Here is a 14194-nt window from a genome sequence, read left to right as displayed (position 1 = left end):
ATTTTTCAAATCTCTCAAAACACAGAAATGCTACCTGATGTCTGCAATGTTTGCAAATGAATAAGATGCAAAAGAGTTTTTCAAAGAAAGCTGTAGCCAAAAAGCTATGTCATTTTTTTGAACGTGTTTTTATCTTGTAGGACCTTCAGTAGCTTCATACATTGCAAGTCTTCGTTATGGAGAATTATCAAAAATTTGACTCAATTAAGAGTGTCAGAATAGACTAGTGACCAACCTGACAAAATTTGCAATAACATAAATTTCCAGGACCAGATGGTGAAACAGCATTTGTGAAAGAAACAGTTACTTCATGTAATATTCTTTAGCTGGAAGACAACGCCCTGAGGGAGAAGCTCTGCTAGAAATCTGTGAGGTGTGCTGTGGCAGCAGCCATGGAGTAAGTGTCAGCTCTCAGAAATGAAGAAGTGGGTGGCAACAATGAGATGTACATGGGTGGATTAAAACAAAATACTGCCTTTTTATGCTGTAAAATGTGGAAATTCTTGCTGCAAAACATAGATGCAAAAAGGTTGCATGTGGCTAACACTTAGACAAATTAATGAAAATAAACAGTTGGCATGAACTGTTACAAACAAGAAGCCTGCAACTATAAAACTAAGATTAGGTTAATTTCCCAAGTAGTGTTTCTCAGTTCAAACTGGATGATACAAATAGAGGTCCCCAGAAGCCAGAACCAGTAAAATGGAGGGACTAGGTAACAAAGCCTTGCTTGTGCCTTGTAATATAAATTGATGACCTGATGTTTGCCTAACAACATATACAAACTTGAAAGCTTTCACTTACTTTTGTTAGGTTAGTTAAAAGAAAATTTGAGAGTTAAAATACCTGCAGACTTTGGTTGTGAGAAAATCTGACCTGTTGATACTTTTTGGGCCCCATTTTTTTAAAAGTCTTTTGGGGACCAAGTTTTTTCAGGCAAGGTGAACTGTAGTTAGAAGGGACAAGCTGCACATTCCAGTATTTGTTAACCACTTCAAGCTGAACTGTATGTTTTGTGAATAGTCTACAGTTGCTGAGCACTTCTAGCACACTCTGCAGACTAATTATGAAGGTATCCAGAGTGCCAAATGAACATAAAGCTAATTTTTAATACAACACCTTCCAGTAATTACAATTATGCAGAATGGCATTTAGTCCATTTGTAGTGAAGGAAAGTATTGAAAATAATGGGCCTATTTCCCTTTAATTTTCTCACTAAGGAATATTACTGACTTTCTTCTGCATAAAAATAGTGCATTTTAGAGTGACTACATAGAAAAATTACATAGGTAAATATTAAATGTTTTCTCTCAGTAGTAATTTTCTCAAGCATTACCTTGAATTTCTTTATAAAACTTTGAGGCTTAATATCACACTGAAGCTTTCTTTTATGGAACCCTTAAATACCTTGAATTGTGAAAGGGTGGAAGTAGTTATATCTGTGCAATCTCAGTAAAAAAAGAGAAAAATACACAAAGTAAAATAAGGGTCAAGGAAGAATGTCAAAACCAATTACACAATTTCTATAACTTATCATTTAGTCAGAAATATTTTTCAGGAAGAATTAGTTGTATTATGGTCTGTCTTTTTCAGTTCTTTGGAAGACCTACAATTCTGAACTTAGTGCAATCTCAATACAGAATATAAATGGCCATTATTCATAATTGCTACATGCTTGTGCAGTCACTATTCAAAAGCTCTTTTGTCAGCTTTTTCCTGTAGTGTTTGTCTGCAAATGGGAGTTTCTGGAGAAGTTCAGTTCTTTAGCTCTGTCAAGCAGTAATACAACAACGCCTCTGTCACGCTCTCTGTGTAGACTTGGAGCTTTTACTTCCTCTCCTGATCTTCTGATTGGCAGATTTTAAAACTAGAGCAGATCATTATTCTCTGATTTCACTTCCTCTAGTGTTAAATGATTATAAAATGACATGCAGCAAGGCAGGTAACTTTTAAGTAGAACTTGCAGAAGCCTTTTGGAATATATTCCAATCATTATATAGAATTATAACATGATGGCAGAATCTTTCCTTGCCCTTGGTAAGTGCTTCCAGTACTTAGCCTGATCATTTAAAAAAAAGGTAGTATCTTCACCTTTTGAATTACCTTTTTGGAATTTTTTGTCTTCTTATGCCTTTGTGTCTTGGAAACCACTCTAGTATTTAAAGTTATTTTGATTTGAAGCTACTCGTATGATCATGACCTTCAAAATTTTCTCTGGAACATGTGAGTTCCCTTGTTTCAGCATATTGCTGAAAGGACTTCTATTACCTCAAATAATTACTATCTTCAAACTTTTTTTTTTTTTTTTTTGTGTGTGTGTGTAAAGCATACCATAATGGTTTACCTACAATTCTTGTTGTGTTTGCTGGCTTTGGGCTAAAAGGATATGCATTCTCTAAGATCAAATCTGGAGAGCTGGTTTCTTAATGTGACTTCCCCCCTTTTCTCCCATCCTTTCTGAAGCTGACACTGTGGTGCAGTCTTGCTGGCATGGTCTGTATATTTTTGTAACAAGTGACATTTAGTCTTTAACTCCTGAACCTCCTTAGCAATTTTGAAGAGATTGCTTTGGGTTTGTTTGGTTTTTCTTTTGGACCTCTCCTCTGACAGTCATGCTATTTATCAGCTATTAAATTATTACCCTGTAATGAAAAATGCTCATAATTCAAACAGCTTTCCTCATCTACATTTAAAACAAGTGGGTGTGAGGGGTTTTCTTGAGGGGGAGTGTTTTGTTGGATTTTGGTTTTGTTTCTTTTTGTGGTAGTGGTTTTGTTTGGGTTTTTTTCAGAAATTAAGGAAAAAAGACCTCTTAATTATTTAATAAAATTCCTAACAGCCAATTCAGTCTCAGAAGAAAAGTTTTTTGCCGACCTTTCGTATTTGTTGCTCTCCATAGAACAGGCTGAAAAGTTTTTAGCTTGTTTGTGAGATTGTTTTCATTGAGAGCAGTCACTTCTAGTAAGCAATAGGTATTTTATACTCAGGAATTTGCTTTATTTATTGCATATACCCATCTTGCTCTTCTTTCCCAGGAAGTGAAATTTTCTTCCTAAGCCCAGCTGTGCAGTTAGGTAGAAGCTTTTTGATGCATTAACTTGGGGGATGCCCCACCTAGTGGATGATGGTAAATGCATTTTCTCATTGCTCCACTAGGACACAAGGTTATGTCGGATTACCTTAAATATTACCCATGTTTACTGCCAGCTCGGGAAATTGATTAAATAGCTGGGTTTTCTTTCCCCTTTTACTTGTGGGCTGATGGTGGTGGTGTTTGGGGAGCTAGAAGAGGGGAAAGGTAAAAGAGGGTTTTACATGAAAGAACGTTTCAAGTTGAAAAAGTTGTCCACATTCCCTGTAAATGTTTTAACACAGAAATTAGTTACAAGCTATGGTGCTTAAAATGGCCATCTGCAAAACTAGTTTTCCTGCCTGTCAGAGGAAAGGAAGTACCTTAACAGAGCCACTTGTAGTGTGCTGGGGAAAAAAAGGTCTTCAGTTTTTTTCCCATCACCTTGTTAGTGGACTATTTGCTCAGGCTTCATAGTTTTGTGTCTTTTTACCAACGTGGTCTGTTTCATCTTACCAAAAAATAAAATCATTCTGGTCTGTCAAGGGTGTGGTTCAGTAGGGCTGCTGCCACTGAGTGGCACAGGGAGCGGGACCGAGGAAAAGTAACCCTTACTTTTGGAATATATGAATGGCCTTCATTCTTCTGCTAAATCAAAATAAAAATCATAACAGTTCCTGTCTTAGTTCCTCTGATATTCTCAAAACTCTTCAGCTACCTCTTCTGCTTAATGATGAAGTTGTATAACAGTGGAAAACTTGAGACTGAAATTATTGCGTTGGGAAAAAAAAAAAATATCTTTTCTGTCTAGATCAGATGGCATGTAGTCTGCTTTTCTGACACTTGTCCTAATCTTGATGTGTCCCAAACATGAATCAATGCCAGCACCCAGCACTGGTTTATGTGTTCTTGGTTTGGGGAGGGCATGGAGGGGAGAGGGGAAGAGGGGAATTGTTCAGTCTCACATACACAGCTCTTCCTGATAGGTGGTGTTACACGTCCCTTCATGGAGGTGTCCTCCCTCACTAAAAAGTAAATCTAAAAGCATACCTGTGGAAAAAGTACAATTCATACAATTTAGAGACAAAAACACACCTTAATGATAAAGTTAGGGGTGGGTGGAGGAAATAAATTACTTTTGACCTTCAAGTCAGTCTTCTTTCTAAGATAAGAAATGGTCAAATGTGTAGCAAAGCCATTAAAACCAATTTAATGTACAAGTGCAGTCATTATTTTACTTATGTATGTATCTGTAAACCTCAGAGGGCAGTGTTCAGTACATTTGAATTCCTGGCTATGCTGCATCACCATTGAAATGTTTATCCAAACTTGCACTTATATTTGCTTATAAATTTTACACATTTTATAAATCTGTTATATTAATGGAATATAAAATACAGGCCATCACAGATAAAATACCATTGCTTAAGTAGATCTGAAAAAGTATTTTAAAATATTTTTTCTTTTTTTGTTTTTTCCCCAAGAAGCAAGATACTTCTAAAATTAGGATGTAGCTGTGTTGTGTGGGAAATCTACTGCATTAGCACTAGATTTTAAAAAGTTGCTGGTTCACCTAATCCTAACCCATCACGAGGATGTGGGCTTTGAGAGAAGCAGAGGTGGAAAACGTGGAGTATTTTTAAAAACTCTTTCATAAGTGTCTTCAGTGATAAGTGTTATTATGCTGTATTTTCTTTGCTTCTTTATGCTTGATAGCACTCATAAAATATTGCTATAGAGAAAAGGTTTTTTTTCAAATAAATATTTTGTTTCCCTGCTAAGAGGGATGCCACTTCAATCTCCCTTCAATCAAACTTTTTAGCATGCTTTTAACTTAAACAATACTTATACAAACACAGGGTTCTCCGTTTTGTATTTATTTGTAGCCTGGTATAATCCTTGTAATACTGGTTATTGATGAGGGGAAAAAAGAGTTCTAATTGGACCCCACAAGATTTCCTTTTGTTTGCAGCAAGTATATCCCCCAAAGCAGGTCTGAAGCTGGTTTTGTTCATCATGTTTAAGTTAAACCACCTTTCCAGTAAACTGTTACATTAAATTTGAAAATAGTGTAAGCTTGTGTGATCTTGAAGCTTTTGTGGCAGGACAGAAAGAATTGGTAACATATTTAATGTCTTTTTTAAAAATTCTTGCAGGCACACATCTATTCTTTGGGTGCAACACTGAAAGCAGCAATAGAGTATATTGTAGAACCTGAGACAGAATCAGAATTTGGACAAGATCTGCACACTCTGCTAGAACAAATGCAAGAGGAGAATCCTGAAAATAGGCCAGATATTGAGGTAAAACAGCCCTACATCATTTTTTGTTTTAAAAAAAGTTGATACTAATACTTCTGTATGTGTGCTCATTACCTCTATTTATCTCATTAATCTCTGTAATTATCAAGATTGTCTTGATAAGCAGTATGCTCGGGTTTTGGAAGAAAGCTGAGGTCTTCTCTGACTCTACAGAAATTCATCCTTTTTCCCACTCTGCTGGATATACAACCTGAAAGTAGATGGAGATGTTTGACAGTGCTTGGATTTTTAAGAAGATTGTGTGAATACACTGATGTATCTAAATTTTCTCAGTAACTGTTTTTTTCCCATTTAGTATTTGGTTTGCAGAGAGACAGATTGTCATTAGAAATAAAAGCACAGGCATTATATTGTGAAATTTGTGTGATAATGGGATTGCATTTAAGAAGGGGAAGTAGGGACCCTGCCCCAGAAAGCCTCTGTTCCTTGGCATGTTCAAAGCAGTGTTGTTCAAAGCATTACTACTAACTAGTTTTTCTGTAAATACATAAAGGCTCAGATATCTTTATTGAATTTTGTATTTTATTCCATTTAGCCTCTTATTTTACCTTTAGCCATTAGAAAGAATTTGAAGCTGTATAGGATTTTTCATGCTGATGTTTTCAAAGAATTTACATTCTAAATGTTGGTTACCTGATAGAGTTATTTGACATTAATGTGCAGAAGTTTAATGTTTTTGCAGACTATGAGAATTTCATTTTGGGGGAAGCGGGGGGCGGGGGGGGGGGGAGGTCATGGGTGTTTCATTTTCCTGAACTGATAGTGTATATTCTAAATGGTATAGCACCTATGATCAATACTTTGGAGAAAGATTGCTGCAACAGAAGAATTAACAGATTCATTTTTAGAAAGTAAAAAATATTGGCTCCCTGACTGAGGACTGCCCAGGCAGGAGACCATACCTAATATGGAGCCTGCTTGGTCAGCTGCTCTATTTCTATTCATTTACTGTTAAGTTGTCAGAGGAGGGATTGTATAGCACTCTCTCATTTCTGAGTGGTCTGTAGACCCTGAAAGCTGTTGCTGACTATTGAAATCATCCCAAAACTAATTGGTCACTTTGTGGGTATGTTCTTTCTGTTTCTTTTCCACTGGACACTTTCTTGGGTGAACAGAGTTGTGGGAGCTATTTGGAGGGAAAGCCCCTAGACTTTTCTAGGTATTTTGCTAGACTTCAGCACAGCTGGATACCTGTGTCCCTTTTTTCTGTCCTTCCTCAACCCCATATGTGAACCAACAGGGTAAATTTTTTCCTTCCATGCACAACAGCAGAGGAGCAGTTGGGTGGGAGCTGCTGAATGGGGAAGTGAGAGCATCTCCTGAGGGCTGTATGAGGTCTCACCAGTGTTTATCTAGGAATAGTTGCTGAGGAAATGGTGGGATGTATTTGGTAAGGCAGCTCTCTCCTACATTCTGCCCAAAGGGGCAGGTTTTTAAATGTGTGAATCTGTAGTTAATTATGTGTGAGACCAATGCTAATGCCATCAATGGTGCCCAAGCTGCAATTTAGAGATATGAAGTATGGTTACTTTTTGTGATCTGATAATGATTGCTTTTTCTAACTGGGAATATTGCTTTTTAGATAATTGTATTTTTCAGTTTTTAAAAGATTCAGCATTTAATTTTCATGTAATTTCAGTAATAAAAACATTCATCATCCTGCCTGTGTCACTGAATTCAAGTGAAGCATTGGCTGTTTAAAAAAGTAATCAGCACTCTAGTTTTTTGCATTTTCACTATGTTATTCATAAAGGATAACATTTAAGATAATTTTTATCAGTTGTTCTTGATGTTCTAACTGTAGGCTAAAACTTGAATTGTATTAAATGACTTCATAATAGCCCATGGTAAAAACAAGAAATTAATTCAACCACATAATAGAAACATTATAAAGAATAGAAACGGTATAAAAAATTGGAGAAGAAAGACCTCCAATGTAGCATCATATAAATTCAGATGTACTGTGGGAGTTAACATCATTCATATTAGTTGAAATTCACAAATCTATTCATTATTAAATAAGTATTTAACATTCTTTTTCTCCAGAGCATTTTGTCATTATGTGAAGAAAAAATGAAGATTGCTTCATCAAGTAATATTTGTCGAAGCTTGTCTGCTGTTGGAAGAAGAGTTCTTTCAATTGAATCTTTTGGTGCTTCTCAAGGTAACAGTAAAATGTATTTAGTCCAAAACTTCAGATTGCCTGACATATCTAATGATTTTTCAAAGACTGTGTTTTTGTGATCTCCTGTTATACGTTCCTGTCTAGATTACAACAAATCATTGTTAAATATTTGTAGATTGGTGATGGGGAAACAGGGACACGCAACTCTTAATTAACATAATATGTTTGAAGTGTCCCTTATGATTCAAAGTGATTTGTTCAGAAATTGAGAATTTGTGTAACATACTAAAGATATGTAACAGCAATAGCAGAAAAAGTAATGTAAAGATTTACAAGGAGAGATTAGGAGGTTTAAAACACATTTAATATATGCATCTGTTTTTGTATCTAGATGTCTGTGATAACATGTGGAAGGGAAGAATGTGTCAGAGGAGTTTGGGATCTAAATTATATGCAAATGAGAGAAACAACATTGCAGGTGATTCGTCTGCAGTGGAAGATGTGACTACTGCCTGTCATAACAACTCTTCGGTAGTTACCATGGTGACTGGCAGAGAAAGTGGTTTAAAGGAAATGCAAATTGATCAGGATAATGAGAAAACTCAACATTCACAACTTGCAACTCAAACTGAAAAGAGCAAAGAAGAGGACAAACACGCAGTGTATACTGACAGTTTCGCTAGTGTTGCTTTGGATATAAAATCATGTGTTATTGACCTGGAGAGAGATTGCCTTTTTAAGAAAGGTTCTTTGAGAAAAATGAAAACCTTTCCAAAGCTACCACTCGAACTTGCAGATACAAATAACTTTTTTACTTCTGTAACCAACAGTGGACCACTAGATAGGAAAAATCACTTTGTAACACAAGAGTCACTACCTCTAGACAATAATAATGAGGTTGCTTTTTCAAAGGGAAATCTCAATTCATTTGCTGTCAATAGTCCACCAGAAACAGAATCAAACAATCGCCAAGTTGATGATCATCATTTAGAAGCACCATGTGTATGCACACAAGTGTCTGGCTTGAATCTAGAAGAACATATGTCACTTATCAATGGTAAAAAGATAGGTTTTTCTTCTTCTGGTCACAAAGAAGACTCTTCTGGTGCTACCTCTGAAGTGCTAAAATCAGCTGATATGCTAAAAGGCCCAAACCAGTCAATTGCTGGAGCAAAAATGCTAGACAACTACATGGTGTTGGAAGACTGTTCTGAAACTTTTCAAGGGTCAAATGAGAATTATGTACCATATTTTAACAAGATGGATTCAGTATTAACAACAAAACCCAGTGGGAACAGACATGGATCAAACCTAATTAGGCCACCAGAATTAAGCAACGGTGTGATGAGTGCAAACAATAATGAAGATAATCTTTGTGGAGGCAGAGGTTCAGAAATCAAAAGTAATGAGCAGGTAGTAAAAATAAAGTCTTCGTTATATAGTTGCTGTAGTCACTTATGTGGAGATGAGATGACTTAAATACTGTGTGATTTCTTTCCCCTTTGTCCACTTTAGCATCCCATAAAATGGCATTTTGCTAGTCTGCACACTTTAAGAGTTAATATTGGAAACATGGTGATCCCTTTTTATTCCTAAATTAAAAAGTAAAGTGCTACAGTGAAATTTATGCTGTTGCAGAATCAACTTCCATTTTAAATTATGTTTTTTTAACAAATGGAGTCTACTTGCTCATGTGTTAGGGCAGCATTCCTTAATAGCTGATTGCATTTGTAAGCGAACAACCAAAGCATACATGTGTTTTTAACTCTTTGTGTTCCTGTCAATGCATAAATTTCACTACCTTGCAGTGAGCCTCCCAGGTGCTTAAGAAAATTGCAGAATTCCTGACTGTAAACCTGACCTCACTGAAATCAATGGCAATATCCCATCAGCTTCAGGAGGATAGAGTCTGCATTTTTTTTTTAATCTTCCGTATACATTTAAGTTTTTGGAAATTGTACATATGCTATATTCGTTCTGTGTTCTTAAATTGCTGTCTCTGTTTGTTATGTATGTTTCACTATAGAATTTAAATATGTGCACAATATGATGGGTATGTTGTCTCATGCATTAAGTCTTTATAAATAGCCAAATAACAGAGGGAGAATCTACCAGAGTTTGTTGATAGATAATTGTAATATGGTCTCTTCTCTGCTCAAATTGCGCATCTCAGGGTGGACAAGTTTGGTCTCTGACTAGATGGTTTTCTTTTGTGCCATACTCAGAGGTGTAAACAATCCATGTGGTAGGAGAGCTGCTGGCTAAAACTGCAGGGTTGTTTGTCCTTCTCCAGCTTTGTTACAGCAGGATAAAAGCAAGCAGCACAAACTTCACACATTTTGTTTCCAGAAATTATTCTTAGGTGAAGATGTTGGGCTTTTTCCTTGCTTGTCTACTGGCAAGTCAGCCTTGTTCTTGCCTACCAGCCCATCTTCCAGCCCTCCCATACAGTGGCACTTAGGGCTGTATTCAGTCTCTGTCCCTCCCTCTTTTCACCTTGCCCAAACACCTCCTTTGGAGCACTAACCTCGAATTGCCAGGTGTGAAACGAGCCTTTGGTTCATCATAGCTCAAAAACTAGAGCAAATACAAGAATCTGTCCCTTTTTCCCTTTCCTGTCTCTTCTCCCTCAGCAGGTGTGCTTATTAAATTCATAGTTCAGGAGGATGATAAATGTGGATAAGTACCACATAGCATGGTTTTGCCTTCTGAGGGGGTTATTCACTGTATGCATATTGAATCCTTTATTTAGGTTTTAAACCCTGCAAGTGCACTCTTCAGACTCTGAGAAATAGTCCATTTATTGTGCATGCATCCTTTTTTTTTTTCTACTTCTGCCGTCACTTATGGACATTAGTTGAATGTAGTGATAGGGGTTCTTTTTTAAGGAGGAAAAATATTCTGTCCTTACCAGATTACCAGGGCAAAAGTTTAAGTCTGTATGCATGAAGGCAGTTTTAAGAAAATAATCTTCCCCTGAATTATAGTTTTCCAAAATTCTTCCATGAAATTAAAAGTTGTAACAAATCTTATTTGCTTTTTTGCAGCAGCACTTGAGACTGACACACAGAAAAGTAAACCGAAACATATTTTCATCTTATTCTGCCATTCTTCTAAAGTCTTCTTTTTCTTCAAATATTTCATCATCAATTTAAATAAAGTGTCCTTTCAGCCTAAACAGAATTTCATTCTTGCAAACAAGTAGGCTCTTATTAACAGTGATGTTATCCTGCTCCCACTGAACTCACAGGACAGTCACTGTGACTTAGAAACAGTAACTCTTATTCCAGGTACCCTAATAAGCAGTGTTGTATTACATAGCATCTGAAATGAAAACATCAGGGTAGTGGTTCTTTATTATATCAGAGGTTTATAGCTGTCTTTTCAATAGAAGAAATACTTGATAGACTCATGCTCTACATTCTCTTTTTGAGTAAATTATTCCAGCAAATGTTCAGGTACTGCCACAGAAAAATGTGCTATTTAGAAAAATCTTTTTGGTCTTAAACAAAAATGCAAATATAATAAAATGTTATTTGATTATTTAACTGCTCTAGGGAGGAAAAAAAAACCTTTAAGCATATTAACACCTAGGCTTCTGAAATGGCTTCCTGAAATGCTGAATTTCTAGCCTCGTAGTCCTTTGTTTTCTGAAGGAGGGTCATTCATCATTAGTAGTTGTTGAACTGTATAGCAGACTTTTTTGTGAGTCTTCTTAGAGAAATGCAGTGGGTTAATGTTTTCAGCTTGTTTTTTTCTTTGGGAAAAGCGATTTTATTCCTCAGGCTTCCAAAATATAGCAGTTTTTGACTCTGTGTTACCTCCTGACAACTGAAAAAAGTCACACTGTGCTATTCCTTACGTGACAGAAATACAATTGCTGTCTCTTTCTCAAGTTCCCATTAGCCAAAATTTTACAAAATACCTTTTTTTAAAGAAAGCCCGAGTCTGAGTTTGTTCACTTACTGTAAAAGCACAAGAAGTGCGAGGACCCAGCTAATGTGATTTCTGCCTTGTGGGGTAAATAGAAAACACCTCAGAGGATTTGCAGTGCTGCTCTTTCCTGAGTTCTCTATTACAGATTGGCATGATGGCAGCAAGTAGAGCTTTTAGAATGGCATCTCCAGCATTCCTTTCAATATTTCATGTTGTTTAGAGAAGGTGCAATACCAGCCCCATCCGGTTGAAGATCAACCTTGTCTACTCTGGAGAACAGACAGTTTTTCTTGCCTGTCAGTACTTCTCCAGTGGACAATATTTTTCTAATACTCAAACACTGCTTCTTATTGTTGTGTGCTTTACTGCTAGTAAGCATTACTAAAAATACTTGCTTGCTTTTGTCTGGCTACTGCAATGTATCTTGTGAGGGTTTTCCTAGTAATTTTTATAGTTTTGCATGCCATAAATAAATATTTTTCACTTCAAGTTTGAGTGGGGATCTTTTATTTCTCTAACCAGTTTCATTCCAATCAGGTGTGTCTCATCTCTAATCCTTTTAAATGTTTTTCTGTGATTTAAATGCTATGGCCTTTACTTGGGAAGGGTTAATGAAAACCTGGCAAATGCAAGTTTGTTTTCTGTTGGTCATTCATACCCTGTCAAGCATGAGAGAAGTGAAAAGCCATGTAGCTAGAGGCTGACACTTTAACACTGGGGAAATAACATGAAGGAAAGAAAAGTTGTCAATTCCTAGAATAATACTTGCTAAGAAAAGAATGATGAAAATCTTGCTTTGGCTATTTAAAACGTGCTAGCATTATGTTCATAAAATAGATTATGTTTGCATAGTTGGAATGCTTTTCTAAATTTGGGGGTTACAATTCTGGTACCAACAATTAAGCAGATCTGTTAAATAGTCTTTGCAGCACTGCAAAAAAACAATCGATTTTCCAACAAGTAAGGTTTAAAATACAATCTTTGAGCATAAACCAAAATGGCACCAGGATGTAGATATAGACAATAATGGCTCATTTGGCTTTTTTATATTTTCTGACAAAATTTCAATGCTGTGAAAGCATTTTCTTACTTTAAAAAATTGGCAATATAATTTCTATTATCAAAAGGTCTGGTTTAGAACATTTTAAAAATTTGGAAAGAGACATTTGATTATCATTTTGTTTCCTCTTTGGTACACTGATGATAATATATTCATTAATGTTTAATAGCATTATTAAAATAATGTTAATGGTTTAAATGAAGTGGACTTATAAATGCTGAAGAGTTGTCTTGAGCTTGCTTTGCTAAAATTTCTTGGTAGATAAGTAACAATGTATGCTACACATGGTTTGACTAAAAGCATTTAATCATACATTTTCCAGTACTTCAGTTTTTTTTTTTTCTTGGTGTTTGTGTGGGGATTTTATTTTTAAGTTTTAGGAAATAGTAATAGCTATGAATCAGAGACTTGCATGTTAAAAACCAAAACAGCCACACCTGAGACATGCCTAATTAAGGAGCTGTACACTTACATGTTTACTAAAACAAGGTTCAGGAGAGTTAGAACGTGCATCGTGTTAAAATACCTCAGAGGTGAGGTACCAGGAGCATTGCATTAAATACCTTTGATTTACCTTTGTTTAAGGATTGAGGCTTAAATAAAAGTTGCCTCATAACCATAGGCTGAGAAGTATATTCTTTTTCCTTTGAAAACTGTTTGAACCAGACTGCATGCATTTTTCACCTCAAATGCAAATATGTGATGAAACATGTCTTGTCAGGTACCTTCAGTACATGGGGTAACTTCTGCAAGGTGTTAGAAGTCCCCAGCAGGTCTGAACCCTCAGTTTTCATCTGAAGTCTTCCATATTTCTCTTTCTGTTGGAGGAAGGTGGGAATTTGGAATAATTCTAGGACACTAGAAGAATGGCCTTCTCAGGTGTTTCTTTCAGGAATAAAATTGATATGGTCAAGGTGAGGAGAGAAGTGAATTACAGTAAGAGACAATAGCAGTGCAGGTATTTATTAGCATGGCAGAAAACCAACTAGCACACAAATACCAGCTAACAATATTATATTTGAGGTTTCTTATTTCTTTAGAATGGTTGCCAGAGAAACAATGACTATATACATTTAAATAAAGTTCACCAGACTGTAACCAGACTCCATCCTTCTTTTTCCTGACTCAGTTTGTTTTGGCTATGCCACAGATGGCAGTAATTCCCATTTCTGCTAAGATTTGCTTTCCCTACATACCTTTTTCTTCCAAAATAGAGTTTTTCTGGTGTCTCTTCATTCTCTGTTTTCTAATCTATCATTGACACTTCTGTCTTATCATAAACTTTTGCTGCTGCTCTTAGGATTTATTCCTACTCTGCTGCCACGCCTGAATTTCTTTCTGTCATTTCTTTCTCACACTAAAGAGTTTGGATATCCCAGAGGTGATGAGAAATACTTTGCAGCTTTCTGCAGTACAACAAACTTCAGTCTCCAGTTCACTGAGAGATTCTTCTTTCCCTGGCTAGCCATTCATCACCTTCTCCTGAAGTGAAAGGTGATTTGTATATACAGTAAAGGAAGTCCATCTTTCTTTGCTGCAGCTTTTAGAGCCTCTAAAGACATAAACTTCAAGAGGAGGGATTCTCTTACAGAGAAACATGTGGCACTTGTGTGTACTTACTAGAAGAAAATTCCTAAATCCCAAAGCCTTCTTAATGTTTTAGTCAGTCTGAAATTTCTCTT

General features: G+C 36.1%; 1 protein-coding gene across 1 annotated transcript in view; it reads left to right on the top strand.

Annotated features, from left to right (window-relative positions):
* KNDC1 (kinase non-catalytic C-lobe domain containing 1) overlaps positions 1 to 14194 on the top strand; it is a 56823-nt gene that overhangs the window by 17200 nt on the left and 25429 nt on the right. The window contains exons 4-6 of the mRNA XM_058810740.1: positions 5227 to 5373; positions 7438 to 7555; positions 7908 to 8929. Coding sequence (XP_058666723.1) covers positions 5227 to 5373; positions 7438 to 7555; positions 7908 to 8929 — 1287 coding nt within the window. The remainder of the gene's footprint in view (positions 1 to 5226; positions 5374 to 7437; positions 7556 to 7907; positions 8930 to 14194) is intronic.

Source organism: Ammospiza caudacuta, chromosome 9, assembly GCF_027887145.1.
Source record: "Ammospiza caudacuta isolate bAmmCau1 chromosome 9, bAmmCau1.pri, whole genome shotgun sequence".
Taxonomy (NCBI): domain Eukaryota; kingdom Metazoa; phylum Chordata; class Aves; order Passeriformes; family Passerellidae; genus Ammospiza; species Ammospiza caudacuta.
Note: the sequence above shows the minus strand (reverse complement) of the source record. Positions and strands in the feature narration are given on the sequence as shown.